This window comes from Lithobates pipiens, unplaced genomic scaffold (assembly GCF_037356315.1).
Source record: "Lithobates pipiens isolate NorthernLeopardFrog02 unplaced genomic scaffold, aLitPip1_a1.2 Scaffold_16, whole genome shotgun sequence".
In the NCBI taxonomy this organism is placed as follows: Eukaryota; Metazoa; Chordata; class Amphibia; order Anura; family Ranidae; genus Lithobates; species Lithobates pipiens.
In genome coordinates, this window is record NW_027507748.1 from 104,989,751 (window position 1) to 105,002,935 (window position 13,185).

General features: G+C 43.0%; 2 protein-coding genes across 3 annotated transcripts in view; one reads left to right on the top strand and one right to left on the bottom strand.

Annotated features, from left to right (window-relative positions):
• Positions 1-13,185, bottom strand: part of CMSS1 (cms1 ribosomal small subunit homolog) — a 483,211-nt gene that overhangs the window by 415,330 nt on the left and 54,696 nt on the right. The window lies entirely within an intron of this gene.
• Positions 1-13,185, top strand: part of FILIP1L (filamin A interacting protein 1 like) — a 407,450-nt gene that overhangs the window by 353,761 nt on the left and 40,504 nt on the right. Inside the window, exon 2 of one of the 2 annotated variants that reach the window (XM_077480194.1) lies at positions 3,613-3,749. The exons of the other annotated variant lie outside the window; for it this stretch is intronic. Within the exon in view, the coding sequence (XP_077336320.1) occupies positions 3,748-3,749 (2 nt within the window). The 5' untranslated portion in view covers positions 3,613-3,747. The remainder of the gene's footprint in view (positions 1-3,612; positions 3,750-13,185) is intronic. 2 annotated transcript variants of the gene reach the window in all.

Genomic DNA, 13,185 nt, shown 5'->3' on the forward strand with positions numbered 1-13,185 from the left:
ATACAAAAAGTCCTGCAAGCAGCATCTTTGGGGCACTGTAGACAGCGCTCCTAAACTACCCCTGCTCATTGAAATGCATGGGCAGCGCTTGCAAAGCGCTGCAACACGGGCGGTTTTAACCCTTTCTTCGACCACTAGCAGAGGGGTTAAAAGCGCCCCGCTATCGGCCAAAAAGCGCCTATGCGGCGCAGTCCCAGTGTGAAAGTAGCGATAGCTGCTACACGTTACTGCCCATTATGCTATGCAGAACCTAATGGCCAAAAGTCAGCAGACCACAACACTCTACACCATTGTTCTTGAACAGACTAAACAAATCTCCGGACAGGCACAAATTATCCTCCCAACAAAAAACGCAGTGATTTATGTCAAGGGTAAAAAATGGCTGGAACTCTTAAGAAAACAGACAAGTTCCGATGGACAGAACTCTGGAAGAGAACAGTTGTATGTAGATCTGACCATCCCTCCCCATAAAGACTCGTTCACACTGCCATTGACAAACCTGGGATTGCAGGACATTTCTAAACACATATAAAAGGGCACAGAATATTTTTAATGGTATAATTCACACTTTGCATTTACTTGTGTTTATGTACATTCAGTTCAGCTGTGAAAAGAAAATTCTGTGTGATAAGGGACAGATTGGATACTTTTAACATGTCTAAACCAACGGAGCTGCGTATTAGGGCCCATTTACACTGTCCAGCTTCTCCAGAATAAAAATAGCGTGTTCCCATCTCAGCACTACTACGACATGTCCGTTATTCTCTATGTCTTAAACAGTCAATGACAGCGTATCAAAAATCATATAACATGCACTTGATGCGTTGGCCAACAAGTCTTGGTCAATCATTGTTAACCTTATCCAATCGAAAAAATTCAAAATTTTGAAACGTGTGCCCAAAAGTATCTCAACACACAAAGGAAACACTGATGTACGACGATGCACCTAATGCCGCGTACACACGAGCGCATTGTATGGCGTACTTAGTCCATCATACAATCCGACGGACAATCCGTCGTAGTTTCCACTGAACGGACTTGACCACACACGGATACACAAACAGTCCGTCGAAAGCTTGCGCGATGACGTGTACAGCACGTACGACGGGACTAGAAATAGGAAGTCCAAGACACAGCAAAGCACCCTTCCGCCGTGTAAATCCTTTCTGGGCATGCGCCATTCTTAGTCCGTCGAACTAGCATACTGACAACCGTATTGTCCGCTGAAACCAAAGTACGACGGAAAGATTTTTGGAAAAACCGAAATTCTTAGTACTCCGGACTGCACGCTGAAAAAGTCCGCTGAAGCCCACACACGAGCGGATTGTCCGTTGAAATGTGTTTCAACGGACTAAGTACGTCAAACAGTTCGACCGTGTGTACGCGGCATAACGCTACCAAAAAAAACGCATCTCTACGCACATGCAAGATCTAAGTGTTCCTAAATGCACATAAAGGCCAGTACATTTAGAAAACGCAGAAGAACCCAAACTGGGACATAACCCAAATCCAGAATGGCAGTGTGAACGTAGCCTAAGAGAAGATAAAGAGGGCCTGGTTAATAGGCTGTGCCTAGGAGGTATTGTTGAGAGAATAATCTCCATGAAGGACAGCGCTATACTACGATGTATAATTAGAGATGGCAGCATGAGAAAAGCTTCTACTGAAATGTCTCTTGGGTGGATTTCATCATCAGCAATAGGGAAGCAGCATTCATGCAGACATGTATCAGTACCTAACTAGACAGTGACTAACGTGTCATCCACTAAGACAACTGACAAAACAAAATACACTTCAAAGCACCAGGGAGCTTATTGAAAATGAATCAGACACATGTGAAGGAAGATCTCCATACAAGACCCGACAGACACTTTCCCCGAGATACATAAGTGAGCAAGATCCAGTCTGGGAGAGGTTGTACACCATCAGTTGCATCTGACTCAATGCAGTTCTATGGGCCAGCTTTCTGGGCACCATGTCTCATAGGCTTGAGAGCCTTTTCCATAAAAAAAATGTTGGCAATCTTTTTTTTTTTTTACGAGGTAAGTTGCCAGATCTTTTCCAGACCTTCCCATTTGTTTGGGCTTTGGACTGGCATGCAGAATCCAGTGGCATCACTAGATTTGGTGTCACCTGGTGCAGTAATACATGGTGTCACCCCTCACCACTAAGCAGAGGCTAGTGTTTCAGTGCAGCTCTCACACTTAACCTACAATGGATGGAGCCGGGATGGGATCGGGGGGATGCATGGAGCCAGGATGTGATCGGGGGGATGGAGCGGGGATAGAATCAGGTGGGATGGATGGAGTGGGGATAGAATCAGGGGGATGGATGGAGCGGGGATAGAATCAGGTGGGATGGATGGAGCAGGGATAGAATCAGGGGGATGGATGGAGCGGGGATAGAATCAGGTGGGATGGATGGAGCAGGGATAGAATCAGGTGGGATGGATGGGTTGAAGTCGCTGCGACTTTAAGTCGCACATATATGAATGGCCATCAACAAAAAATATGGGGTACAACTTGTCATGTGACTTTGATGTCCAAAGTCTCATGACAATTCTCACAAGTGTGAATGGGGTGTAAAACATGTCAAATACCCCATTGCTGCAGGGCATAAGTGCTTACTACTAAACCACTGTGATGCCCCAACAGCCACTTACAGTGGACAAATTTCCACGTGAAATGCCCATTCGCCTGAACTTAAAGCGGAACTACGGGCAAAATCAAAAATTACATGATGCAGTCTGTCACTAGCATTAACACAGCAGTCTTTACTTTTTTTGAGTCCCTTACTTGTTGATCCTGCCAGTAAGTGAAGATATAGTCGAACTTACTTTATAACTGTAGTAAAGTCATTATACCTAAATACCGCTGACAGGCAGTGTTTTATAACAGAAGAGACCCTAGTGGTCAGTGTGTCGTGGTGATGTGACTCCATTGCGCATGCGCGGGAAGGACGTCACCACAACCTGGCCGATCAATTGGTCGAAGACACAAAACCCAGAAGGAACATTGGGTGAAGATGGAGGTGCCGGGGAGCCGTGACAGCGCTGCACTGGAGAGCTCAGTTTGCAGGCAAGTCTGTCATAGTGTACTATTATGAGGTACCGAGGGACCAGCCTTTTTTATTAAGGGGTATGACTAACTGCCATTTTTTCCAGATAGCTTGGTTTGTTAAAGTGGTAGTAGAGGGTAGACACAACCCAGTTAACACTGAAAGGGGTGTTTACAATGATCAGCATTATATACATATATATATATATATATATATATATCGTTTTTTTAACACAGTGTGCATGGACCCCAACTACTTAAAAGTCTTAACTGTAGTTGGACTTTAATTTGTTAGTCACTTATGTAAAGTCCATCTACTAATCCATCAACCACTACCTTCTCCACTAATTAACAATGCTGCTGTCCAAGGGTGGCTCCACAGATTCAGTGGAGGGGCGATTGTTGCTGCTCGAAGACAGGAAGACAGGAAGTGGGTTACTGGCTGGATCAAAAGCTAAAAATAAAGCAAGAAAAGCCTTAAAAAAAAAGAAAAGTAATGCAGCAAACCACATGCAGTATGCTGCAATATATAAAACATTTTTGTTTTGCGGTTTAGATATGCTTTTCATTGCTGGTCCAGTGCTGGTATTAACCCCCGCAGCACTGGAGGATAACTGCTGCGGGGAGGGGGGCAGAGGACAAAAGATTTCAACTAGGACAGCAGCCCCCAACCCAAGGGACACTTTATTGAATGTAAGTATTCCCCCCTGTCCCGATTTAAAAAATGTATTGGAAAACTTAGGCTTTGAAGTGGAACTAAGGCTCCCTGTACACTAGCAGCTCCTAAACTTGAATTTAGGAGCTTTTGGCGTTTTTTTTTTTTGCCAAAGCTCCTAAACTCAACTCTATAAAAGCTTGTGTGTCCATGTACACATAGGCTTTTAGGATCGTTAAGAGCTGCTGAGGTGAGAGGAGGTTCAACCTTTCCTAAACTCCCTCTCCTGAATGCAGAAAAATCACATTCAGGATAGGAAAGTTTTGACCGCCGGCTGCAAAACTGCGGTAAAATCGTGGAACGATTTTGCCACGGTTTGCGTTTTCCCACAGCCGGCGATCAAGTGTCCATGAAGCCTAAAGGCCACAGAAAACCCCCCTTCCGTTCCAACGATGCAAAACTTGGATCTCTTGTCGACCACTTCTTCCTAGGTTTCTTCTGGGTGTTGGGTTCTCAGCCTCATGATTGACTGGTGGGGATGGTGTGACTTCCACGCATGCGCAGGAAAGTCACTCTTCGAGGCACACTGGTGCTCTGCAAAGAATTTATGCTGAACTGCACATGCACAGCTCAGTAGACATTCAGAAGAACATAGTGAACAGGCAGGTAAGTTTGTTTTATTGCAGAAGACATAGGGGTAGATTTACTAAATTCAAATAGTTGCACTCATTTTCCCCTGAGTTTAGTGAATGTGGTGAAGCTTCGTAAAGAATATCCAATCAGGTGCCAAGAAAACTAAAACAGCCGCCATTTTGGTTGCACCTGATTGGATGATGGAAATTAGAAAAGGAGTGCAACTGCACATGCAGAGTGCACAGTCTATTTGCCTTTAGTAAATCCAACCCATAGCATATCTCTTCTGCATAAAAAAAAAAAATCATAATTTTGTTAGTAAAGGTTTAGTTCCACTTTACTGCATGCCCAAGAGTTTTTTCTTGTTTTTGTGACGGATGGGCACCACAAAGTGCCATGGCAACCATTTGAAGGACGACTTTTAGCCCCTAAGAATCTGCAAACCTAAAACAAAAGTGTCATTTCATATGAAAGCGCTGTACTCATCATCGTTCTACGGATTCCTCTATGCGATTACTGGGAAGAAATGTAGCGGGGTGGTGGGAAATATCACTCCCTTCATTCCCGATTATCTTTCACACATTTCCATGCATTACAATAAGTTATTTAACTAGTTAGTAATCTGGTCCTTTAAATGTAAGAAGACAGACTTTTCAGAAGAGGCTCGGAGTTGGACTCATCTCATGGTAGACCAGAGCGACGAGTGACTCAAGTCTTCCGACCTGGCAGTAACAGACAGACTTCCCACTGTATAAACACAAAATGTAACACCAGCAGAGCCTGAAAGAGACTGCTGATAAACTGCGTGAATGTGTGAGCCTTCGTGAGCATTGACAAGCATTCCAAGCGTTATGATAGACGAGCGTTTTAAAAGTATTTTGCAAGCATATTTCACAGGAGTTTTTATTTTCACTTAATTTCCTGGAACACGCTTTTCTACATGTTACAGAGAGAAGTCCGCATGTAAATGTAGCATGCAGAACCGGGGAACAAGATCGATCAGTTCACTGCAGCGCACAAAAACGGAACTGAGCGTCATGGTTTAATCCTGATGAGTGAATGTTTGCATCTCTTTGCACTGAAAAGTGTTCTTATGAATAACATTCGAGTATCTGTCCTAGATGACACTACAGAACACATTCACTAATGGCCCGTACACACAATCCGAGTATCTTACTACAGAACGTACAACCTTTTTCGCTTAATAGTCGCAAGTAGAAATTGAATAGGTAAATATACTGACTAAACGAAAATCGTACGATCTGGTATAGTACAAGAAAAATTTTGTGCTTGTCCAATCAAATAATATCGGATGAACTGGCGGGATCAGCTTTCGAAAGTAGTGTACACACGATCCGAAAATCGTATGATTTTTCCTCGGACAACAGTTTTCGTATGATATTCGGATCGTGTGTACGGGCCATTAGGATGGCCATACATTTTACAATTTTCCTTTAGATTTACCAAAACCAAATAATATGAAGTCAAACCTAAACACTTAATATGTATATGCAATCAGGCAGGCCCTTGCACTACATAGTTGAAGGTAACTCTAAAGGAAATCAAACAAGAAAATTGTATAATGTATGGCCAGCTTTGCGTTGGTCAGCTCACTTGGGGTCCTTTCACACAGGCTTGTCCGCTTGCTCAGCAGGGGATTGAGCTGCTGAGCAGGTGGATGACAGGTCCGTCTCCACTCACCGTGCTGAGATGGACCAGTCAGAGTCCTTCTCTCCTCTATGGGGAGATCGGATGGCAATGAAAGTGGCTGTCTGTTTTCATCCCATATGATCCCCCAGATGAATGGAAAATAGGGTCACCATCTGTCCTGATTTCATGGACAGGACTGGATCGGATAGCAGCAGGTGTCAATGGACATGTCACCACTAACATCCGTTGCTCCATAGGAGTGAATGGAGGCTTCGAACAGGTTCGCCTGAAAAACTGACAGGTGGACCTGATCGGAAAGCCTGCGTGAAAGGGGCCTAAGCAGAGAGAGACTAACAACGCAGCCATGGACACAGTAGAGCAGGGATCTCCAAACTACGGACCTCCAACTGTTGCAGAACTACATGTCCCATGAGGCTTTGTAATACTCTTACATTCACAGAAATGACTAGGCATGATGGGAATTGTAGTTCCTGAACAACTGGAGCTCCATAGTTTGGAGACCCCTACAGTAGAGGTTTATATTCATCTCGGTGGATCTATGTTGCTTCTATACCATGCTCCCTCTACACCGAGAACTAAGCAATCAAAAATTGCTGATCTCTCAGTTCTCAGGTCCGCTCTAAGCACTGTCAGTCACCACCCTGTGCTCTGCATCTCCAGGCTTCACTGAAGCACTGGGCTGTGACAGGGATGGTAGTGGCTGGATCAGGTTCTAAGGGGCTCACTGGAAGGCTGAGCCAGCTGCTGTTCAGGCATCTGGGCAGATCCTGACATAACTGTCGGGATCCCTGCACAGCCTGGAACGGCCCTGTGACAGCTGAATATGGGTAACAGGAGTGCCGAACTAAGTACACTACTGTGAACTACAGAACTAGGGCCAAAAAGCTTTGGACATACTTATCCTTTAAGTTCTCTTCCACACTGGCACTGCATTGGTCCATTTTTGACCTGTGATTAGACAGATCAAAAACAGCCTGCAATATATTCCTATGTGTGATCGTACATAAACAGTTGTGCATCCATCCATTTTCAGGTTCCTTCATATTATTTGAACCAAACACAAAAAGTCTGTTCACTTTTGCAGATCTGAAAGGATATGAGCGGATATTGGTGGACGCAGCTCCATCTACATCCAAGCACCCAAAGGGATTACAGGAGTTTGTTTTTCCTTCATCACAAGATGGAAGAAAAACCAGAACAAAACACAGAGGTCATAAGTGACGTCCTTTTCTGTTCTAATCTGACTCAGCAGGGGATCAATCTATGGATCTCCTACTGAGAATCAATGGAGAGTAACCGTGTGAAAGGATCCAAATACATCATAGGCCTTGAAATATCAAATACTATTTCATCCAATTATGTTTGTTTGTTTATTTCAGTACCATAAATATCAAATACTGCATAACATACTGAAAAAGGGAAAGTGAAATGAATAAAGGCGGCATAGAATATCGCTGCTAAATAAGGTAGAGGGGATGTCAAGGTTTGGCCCTGTGGCCCACAAGTGTCCCGTCACTCTGTAGCTATGCCTAGCTGTGGTTCTTTGCTGCTTCCATACAATGACGTGAGTACCTAGCATGTGTGGAATGACATTACTCTGTAGAGAGGAATGCTAGTCAGGGTTTCACAAACACCATCTATACTAAACTGGAATGGCAAGTAATACTGTGTGTACTTTAGTAGGATAATCTACTGCTACGAATATAGATTCATTTACCACCCAAGAGTCAGAGAGTAGAATTTAGTAGCCAGAAGGCATTTTAGGCCGTGTCCTCACAGATCTGAGGACACAAAGTGGGGGTGCTAGTTAAGGTGGAACCCATAACAACGTGATGTTTTTTAGGGAACATACATTCCACATTAATAAGTACCCTACCAAAATTAGTGTGTGCTGTAAATTGCCTCCAGTGTTGCTCTGTTTTTTCTTGACAGAGGCTGACATTTTGCTAAACCCCAGAGCCCCTGAACAGCAGTAAATCATAGAGCGGAACTAAAGCCATCAATTCAAAGGTTTCAACAAACAGTTACATTCCTGGAATATTTGGATCGCTAACTGTCTGCAACTGTGTTTGCTTGTGTCCTCAACCAAACTGTCAAACCATCAAATGGCTGGTGACATAACTGATCACATGTGCAGCACCATGGCAGTTGTAGATCAAACAGAAGCAGCTTCCTTGACTGTAAAGGATAGGAGGGTTTAATTCCGCTTTAAGGCTGTCAGCAGATTGGTCTCTACAAACTCGGCAGTGCCTAAAAATGAAGAGCAACTGAGCATGTGCAGAGCAGGGCGAAACAGTGTATTACTGGATTTCAAACAGTATAGGCACTTATTTTTAGGCTGGGTTCACACTGCCATGCGGTCGGTAGGGTAGGGGTCCAGTGCATCCCTGTTCACCGTTTCAGGTCCGATTTCGGTCCAAATTTTTGGACCAGAAGACGTACAGGACTCCTGTGCAATTTGCTCCGCAGCCACCCCAGAGACGCGTGAATCAGATCCATTGAGAGCCGGTCACACTTCCTGATGTGCAAATTGGGCAAACCCACATTCAATTTGCAATAATGTGAACCCAGCCTTAATGTTTTACATAGATATGCCTGCAAAAGGGACCAGCCTGAAGTGTTCTAGCAGGACTTCATTTTCTGACTAAAGTTCCACTTTAAACACTCCACACAATAAATCACTAGTCTTACTCTGAACTTTGTTAAAATAAGTGCGGACTGCACTGTCAATTGCCCATTCAGGGCAAAATAACAGGATATGTTAATAACTGTCTATGTCCTTAGCGTCAGGGCCCTACAAGTTTCGGACTAAGTAGACTAATTACTGGGAGGGTTTAATCCAGTTCACCTGGTCTAAATTGGGACAAGTGACAGTGTGCAGAAGAAGAAGCCTAAAAAATCAGTTGTAGATCAAAAATTGGAGCTTCCAAGGTTGTATTGTCTGGAAGGATGCCATTGACATGTACAATACAGGAAAAGATAATGGTAGAAACTAAATGCATACAGTTTTAGTCGGCCAAAAATCCAATAATTCTGTACAGTCAATTTTCTGGTTTACACATATCTGCCACAATGCACATATAGGCAGGTACCAAATATACTTTCCACTTCAGCTCCTTATATCAACCCTCTACCTCCAGTCCTCCCAATAGATATTCAGCACCATCACCATTGTCCAGTTAGCTGGGATATGATCTATGAAGCAGTACTGGCTGTAGCATGTAAATCACAAGACTGACTGGACAAAATTAAAAATGCCTTGACAAGTAAAACAGTAAACATATATCTCAACTGTGTATTCAGAGTTCTACTTTAAGCCTTGCCATAAGAAGGAAGTCTTTGGGTTCCAGGATTAATGAGCCAATTGTGACTATGTAGAACAAGATCGCATATTAACCCCCAACTTTATCAAACATACACAAACATATTATTGGAAACAAAAGACGAGTTTCCACCAAAGTAGGTCAAGGCGATTATTAGACCAAGTAAAAAGAAAAAAATATGTATAATTGATGCTTCAATACTCCGGAGATGAAGTGTACCAGAAACAAGGGTGCAGCCAACCAGCTGAGAATCAGAACATCCCTCAAAGCTCTACCAGCTGCTCTTCAGATGCTCTGGCAAGGACTTTGCTAAGGAAAACACTTTCTACTTTGTACTTCCACAATTCCCATGTACAGACTTTTTCTGCTCAGTCTGAATTTATCAAAACATTAATTTAAAGACTAAAGGATGATGATAAATATAGCCATGTTGTGCAGTTTTTCATGAAAATTCCTTGAAATGTTCCCTTATAAGGCCTTTCTGCATTAGACCCGTGTAATGCAAGGACCCATGGCAGCTTCTGACTCACAGCTCTGTCATGCGACAGCATCAGATGGTCAGCCAGGGAACATAATACAAGATTTGTACAGACTTCTGAAAACTTCTCATAGTTTTTTTTTTCCCAGGGCATAATGGAGATTTTATCTTTTCTGGAAGTCAGGAGTAATCTTAGGGGTCCGTGCACACCTATGCACGTGTTAGGGGCACTGTGATGCACATAAACGCATGATCAACACATCATCAGGTGATAGATTTGCTTTGAAATGCTATTCATTCTAAATGCCTTTCCCAAAGTACATTATAGTACATATACAGTGTAAAGAAACACACCTACTTATTAGTGCACCCCAACTCACACATGTGAATGCACTGTACACCGTGGTGTGCCCTGTTGGTCAGAAATTGTACAGGTGTGCTTTTTCTCATGTTGATGCTTGTTAAAGCACACGTTGCAGTAAAATCCAATGTTGCTTACTACAGGAAACTGCTATACAATATATTAGAAGGGCAAATGTGTACCCAGAGAAGTCAAAGGATTGAAAAGGACTATATATTTGCCTTACTGCCATCCACTACCTGAGATACCTAGGCATTACAATCCTACTGGTGAGATCCTGGGAACGATGAAGATCCCCAATCTTGCGTGAAGATACTTTTGCACTGCACTTGAGTGTCTTCTCATGAGATTTAGGGTACTCATTGTTCCCCCGTGATTCTCATTGGAAGGATAGTGACACAACACCCTACAATCCAGAAGATGGGAGTAAGGCTTGGCTGTATTACTTACTTTATTCCTCAGTCTAGCAGGCTCTGGTATTCTCCCCTTCTATCTGACACCCAGGGTTGTGGGAGGGCTCTTAGCATTTTGTACATTCCGGAATGCCATAAAGAGGAGGCTGGTAGGGGGACCGGTCGTACAGATGCTGGGTGCATCTGCCGAAGCCTGCCAGAGTGAGAAATAAGTTAAGTACTACACCTCTTCCCTTAGAGTTAAAGCGGTTGGTAATAAAAGCATAAACATTTTTTTACCTTAATGCATTCCTTGTATTAAGGTAAAAAATGTTTAGGTGTTAGCATCACCCCTCACTGCCCCCTTTTACTTACCTGAGCCCTCATTCAATCCATCGCTGTGCACATCTGCAGCTCTTCACTCCCCTCATTTCCAGGTCTCACTGGGTTTTGCTGGGGCACTGGGAGCCATTGGAAGGGTGTGGGCACTGCCGTCTGTGTCAATGGACACAGCAGCTGGGTTTGAGTGAGCGCACACAAGAGTGTCCCCATGGAAAGCGGCTTCCTATGGGGGCACTGGACATAAAGGAGAGGCCAGGTGCTCCGACGGGGGACCCAAAAAAAGGAGGCTTGTAGTAGAGCTGCACGATTAATCGTTAAAAAAACCCACAATCTCGATTCACCCCCCCTGACGATCTCTTCTGCTGAGAGTAGGCGATTCTTTCATATAAGCAAGTAGAGAGATTATCTGCTCACACCATCAAAAGAAAGCATCCTGGGCAATCTGCCAAGTTTAGAACTTGAAACATTGTAACTAATGCTTACTTCTTAGATCAAAGGGCAAGAACTTCTTGTGTAAACAAATAATCTGGGCAGTCTGCCAAGCTTTCAACCAGTTTAAATGCAGGAAGTTTAACCACTTAAAGTCTAATCTTTTTCTGACACTTCTTTCTTAAGTTAAAAATCAATATTTTTTGCTAGAAAATTACTTGGAACTTCAATAAATAAATAAAAAAAACAGTAAAGTTAGCACAATTTTTTTTGTTTTGATGTGAAAGATGATATGCCATGATAGAACCATGATCTATCTTCTAAGCAAAAAAAATATCGCGATTCTCATTTTAGCCAGAATCGTGCAGCACTAGTTTGTAGCTACTATTGCACAGAGCAGGCAAGTATAGACATGTTTGATATTAATAAAAAAAACTAAAAAATTACCTTTACAATCACTTTAATTAAAATGTTAATGGGAATTAAACCCTCCTATCGTTTTCAGCCATGGAAGCTGCAATCTTGGCCTCTGTTTGATCTTCAAGTGTCATGATGCCGCATGTGATCAGTTATGACACCAGCCATTTGATGGTGTGACAGTATGTTTGAGAGCATGGGTGGACTGACAACTCATGGGGCCCCCGGGCAATAGGACATTATGGGCCCCCCCCCCCAGGCAATCAGACATTATGGGGCCACACAGTATACACAAACACACACAGTATACAATCACACAGTATACACAGACATGCTTCTATTGGCTGAGAAGGTACTGGAGGGGTGGGGCAGCTATAATCCCAGGATTTTTAGACCAAAAGGATGTCGGTAAGGGACAAAAACACAGATTTTAACATACTGTCCCTGGATTTACTGAGGCTGGCAACCCTGATGGGGCCCCAGGGCAGTGCCCGAGTGGCTAAATGGTCAGTCTGCCCCTGTTTGAGAGCAGAACAATGTGACCGCATCATTCCAGTTTCATTTTGTCCCTAAATTATATGTATGAATAGGTAAATAGGGGAAACCATATTTGCTTTGTACATATGTAAGTTCTGCTTCCTGCTTTGCAGCACTACCCAGCAGCTTTACTTTACGGCTTCTTCCCACAATTTAAGTCTGTAAGTCAGCTGACTCATTGAAAACCCCTCACCCTGTGTGGCTGATAGTTTGTATCAATGGCAGTCTTTGTAGCATATAATCTATAAATCACTATACCTAATACAATGACAGAATTATAAAAGGGAGAGCATACATAAATGTGGAAATCACACCAAAAAGTACTTTCATAACTAAACACTGCAATGCTGACTCAAAATATGCTATTCTCTCTCTCCAATTATGAATGAGCCCTAATTTGGTTAATGGCTGTGGCAGTTGGAAGGGATTGAATATTTTTTCACAAGAAACTTTATTCAATTTGCCAGCAACAACAATGCTGAAATATTAGTTTACTATTTTCAGAAGCCATTCATTTTTGCATGCAACTTGGATAGTTGAGGACCCTGGAAGATCACCAAAACCTGTAATCAGGCTTGTAATGTGAGTGCCTTCTTTGTATACCGATAGTTGAGAGGTAATTAAGTGAGTTTACAAGAAGGAATGAGCTCATGGTGGGCCTCACCAGGGTGGTTATGCTTACTAGTAAAACAAGAGCATTCGGGAGGGACAGTGTCATCAAATTCTGAAGTGTTGTCACCCTCATAATGTAACACTCTGGGTGGTTCATAAGAATACATGCCAAATTCTTTGCCAGACAAAACCATTCCCATGTATGTGTTACAGCTGTATATTTAGCTTCTTAAATGGAAATATCTGAAAGTGTATTCATAGCAAAAAAATCTAAAACCC